This window comes from Aptenodytes forsteri, unplaced genomic scaffold, assembly GCF_000699145.1.
Source record: "Aptenodytes forsteri isolate BGI_AS27 unplaced genomic scaffold, ASM69914v1 Scaffold63, whole genome shotgun sequence".
Taxonomy (NCBI): Eukaryota; Metazoa; Chordata; class Aves; order Sphenisciformes; family Spheniscidae; genus Aptenodytes; species Aptenodytes forsteri.
The window spans coordinates 3,301,466-3,304,293 of record NW_008794709.1 but is presented as its reverse complement, the minus strand read 5'-3'; the positions used below and the strand labels follow the sequence as shown (position 1 = coordinate 3,304,293).

The window sequence follows — 2,828 nt, the reverse complement described above, 5'->3', positions numbered from 1 at the left end:
GGGGGGGGGGGGGGGGGGGGGGGGGGGGGGGGGGGGGGGGGGGGGGGGGGGGTTATGGCTTTAAAAATTGAGTATGATGAAAATATGTAAACATAAACTTTTTCATGTTGTGGGCTTTCCTATGCCAAACTTTATTGCTTTATATTTTCTGAACTATTTAGAATTTATTTTCTAAAAATTGAATATCTCAGTGTAGACAGGATATGTTCCCAGCAGTTCTTTTCAGAGGTGTCTTCCATTCTTCGATTAAGGAATATTAAAGGTATATATTCTTCCATGTTTAGAAAGGAAAAAATCAAGGAAGGTTAGTTTATTTTGAAAAACTTACTGTCGTAGGTTCCTAATCCCATGCAACACTCTCTTCTTTTGCAGGACTCCGAGGAGGAAGACAGTGAGTTGGAGGCCATTAATAAGAAGCTGATAAGTCCACAAAGTTTTCAAAACTTCCGGCCTTACGTACCGGAGGAGTTTGCTGACTTCAGTGTTTACAATGCTAGCCTGGAGAACAGGGAATGGTTTTCTTCTAAATCAGACTTCATGAGTTCACGTGTTCTTGAGAAAGAGGTATCCCGCAGCCCCACCACTAGCAGTATTACTAGTGGCTACTTTTCCCACAGTGCCTCTAACGCTACTCTGTCTGACATGCTTGTCCCCTGTAGTGATAGCACAGACCAGCTAGCCACTCACACGAAGGAGCTGGACTCTAATGATCCCTCAGGATCATCTCTTGCACATGATTTAAGATCCTCTTCGAACAAGGAATGTCGAGAGTCAGAAAAGGAGGTAGTGAGAGAAAAGTTACCGGTGTTACCACTGAAAGAAAACAGTGCCTTAACGGAACAAGTACCACTGTCCCTCGATGCCACTGACACAGACTCTCAGCAGTTACCCAGAGCTGGATCATTTTCAGCTTTAAGTTCCTTGGATGGCAAAAATACCTGTCGTACAATTGAATTTTCGGCGCGTGAAGCAACAGTTGAGCACACGACGGACATTCTGGAAGATCACTCCTTTACAGAGTTCATGGGTGTTGAAGATGGAAAGGACTTTGACCATTCGACAGCTCTGCAGTCGTGTTCCCTTGTGTCCTCTAACGGAGTGAGCGCCTCGGAGCTACCCCGAGGCACTGACAAGGAGCAGAGCACGTGCGTGGGCCAGCTGAGCTCTGCAGCAGCAGCAGGCGACCGGCTTGCAGGCGCTGCGGAAAGCCCTTTTTGTTCTGTACTGGTAAAAGAGACTTCAGACCCTGAGACTTACCCTGATACTTCCGTAGACGATTTTATTGGGAAGGACCACTTGGATGGTTCCGATTGTGAAGAAGGTGCTTCTGCAGATCAAGCCCACGTCTTGCCTAGCTGGGTGGCCGTGGGTGAACAAGTCTGTGTTGGAAGTAATAAGATGGGCACGGTGAGATACGTTGGAACGGTGGATTTTTCAGCTGGAATCTGGGTTGGAGTTGAACTAAATGTTCAGCTGGGTAAGACTAAATATGCTCTGGGTTATCTATGCAGCTAGCGTGATCTATTTTTAAAGTCGCACTACAATCGTATGCTGTTCGGTCCTGGGAAGTACTTCCAATTTCACGTAAGCTTGGTATCTGAAACACCCAATTCTAGGCTTTCTGTTTTGATTAATTTTTTCACTGTCTTAAAGCCCTGTTCTTCTTGCTTTATGCAGAATAATGCTTTTGTGTGTTGTTTTGTGTGTTGTGGTAGTTCCCGTTGGTACCCATCTATTTTTATAGATCAGAAAAACAAGCAAAGCCTAAAGTTGGCAGATTTTTTTAAAATCAACATGCATGTTTGTGGGCAGTACTAAGTGGATATCACTTGTCAGATAGGTTTGCTGTCTGTACTTTTCAGAGATATTTCCTGTGTCCGTCCTGTCCGTCCCCCGTCCCCCCCCCAGGGAAAGCTTAATTACAGAGCACAGGTTTTCTTTAACTTCAATTCGGTGGGGTCAGAAAAAGTCAGTGCTCAGCAAGTGTTAAGAGACTCCTACAGAAATGCTTCAGACCTTTAAAAAGATTGTTTTTAGTAGTTTAATAGATACTAACACTGATACTAGAAGTTTCTCTGGCAGCTAAGTTTTAAGCTTTGTAAGCAATTGGTTTTGAGGGTAGTTTATTTTGTAAAATGAACAAATGCCGGACTTTTTAAACTGTTAGTTAACGAAATAATATTTTAGGAAATCATCTTTTTGGTCACAATTCAAGCCCTCCTTTCCAGGTTTTGTTCTCCCTAGTGTATGGTATGCATCTGGCTTCATCACTCAGCATTAACAACCTTGACTATTTGACAGATAGCTAAAGGTACTTACACTTCAATGCTGCAATTGTCTGTGCTAATGAAAGTACCAACCATTAATTCTGTGCATTTATTGTCATTGAAGGGAAGCATGATGGAACTGTAAAAGGCAGAGAGTATTTCCACTGCAAACCACGACACGGTGTCTTTGTTCGTCCTGGGCGCCTCAGCAAAGCACCAGCTTCCGCAAGGAGATGGAGTAGCACTTCACGGTCTCAGGCATCTTCCACTTCAGAGAAACGGAAAAGTTCTGTGCTTCAAGGCTCATCATCCGCTCCTAAAACAGGAGAAGAAGTCTTCTGCCATTCGGGAGATGGAGCGGCTTCTGCTTTTTCTAGGAAACAGGAAAACAGGAAATCTTGGATTAGCTAAACTGCAGTATTTTTGCACTTACTACACGCATCACTGTGTAGAAAACTTTACGGATTTTTGAAGCTATTGTACATTTTAATCTGTCCATACGGAATGTGTATTCTTAGAGTCCTTTGACTTAATTCTCTAATTTTTTATAAATAATATATA

General features: G+C 43.3%; 1 protein-coding gene across 1 annotated transcript in view; it reads left to right on the top strand.

Moving 5' to 3' along the window:
• Positions 1-2,795, top strand: part of KIF13A (kinesin family member 13A) — a 115,597-nt gene extending 112,802 nt beyond the window's left edge. The window contains 2 exon segments of the mRNA XM_009273740.2: positions 373-1,477; positions 2,392-2,795. Of these exon segments, the coding sequence (XP_009272015.1) occupies positions 373-1,477; positions 2,392-2,678 (1,392 nt within the window). The 3' untranslated portion in view covers positions 2,679-2,795.
• The last annotated feature ends 33 nt before the right edge of the window (positions 2,796-2,828 follow it).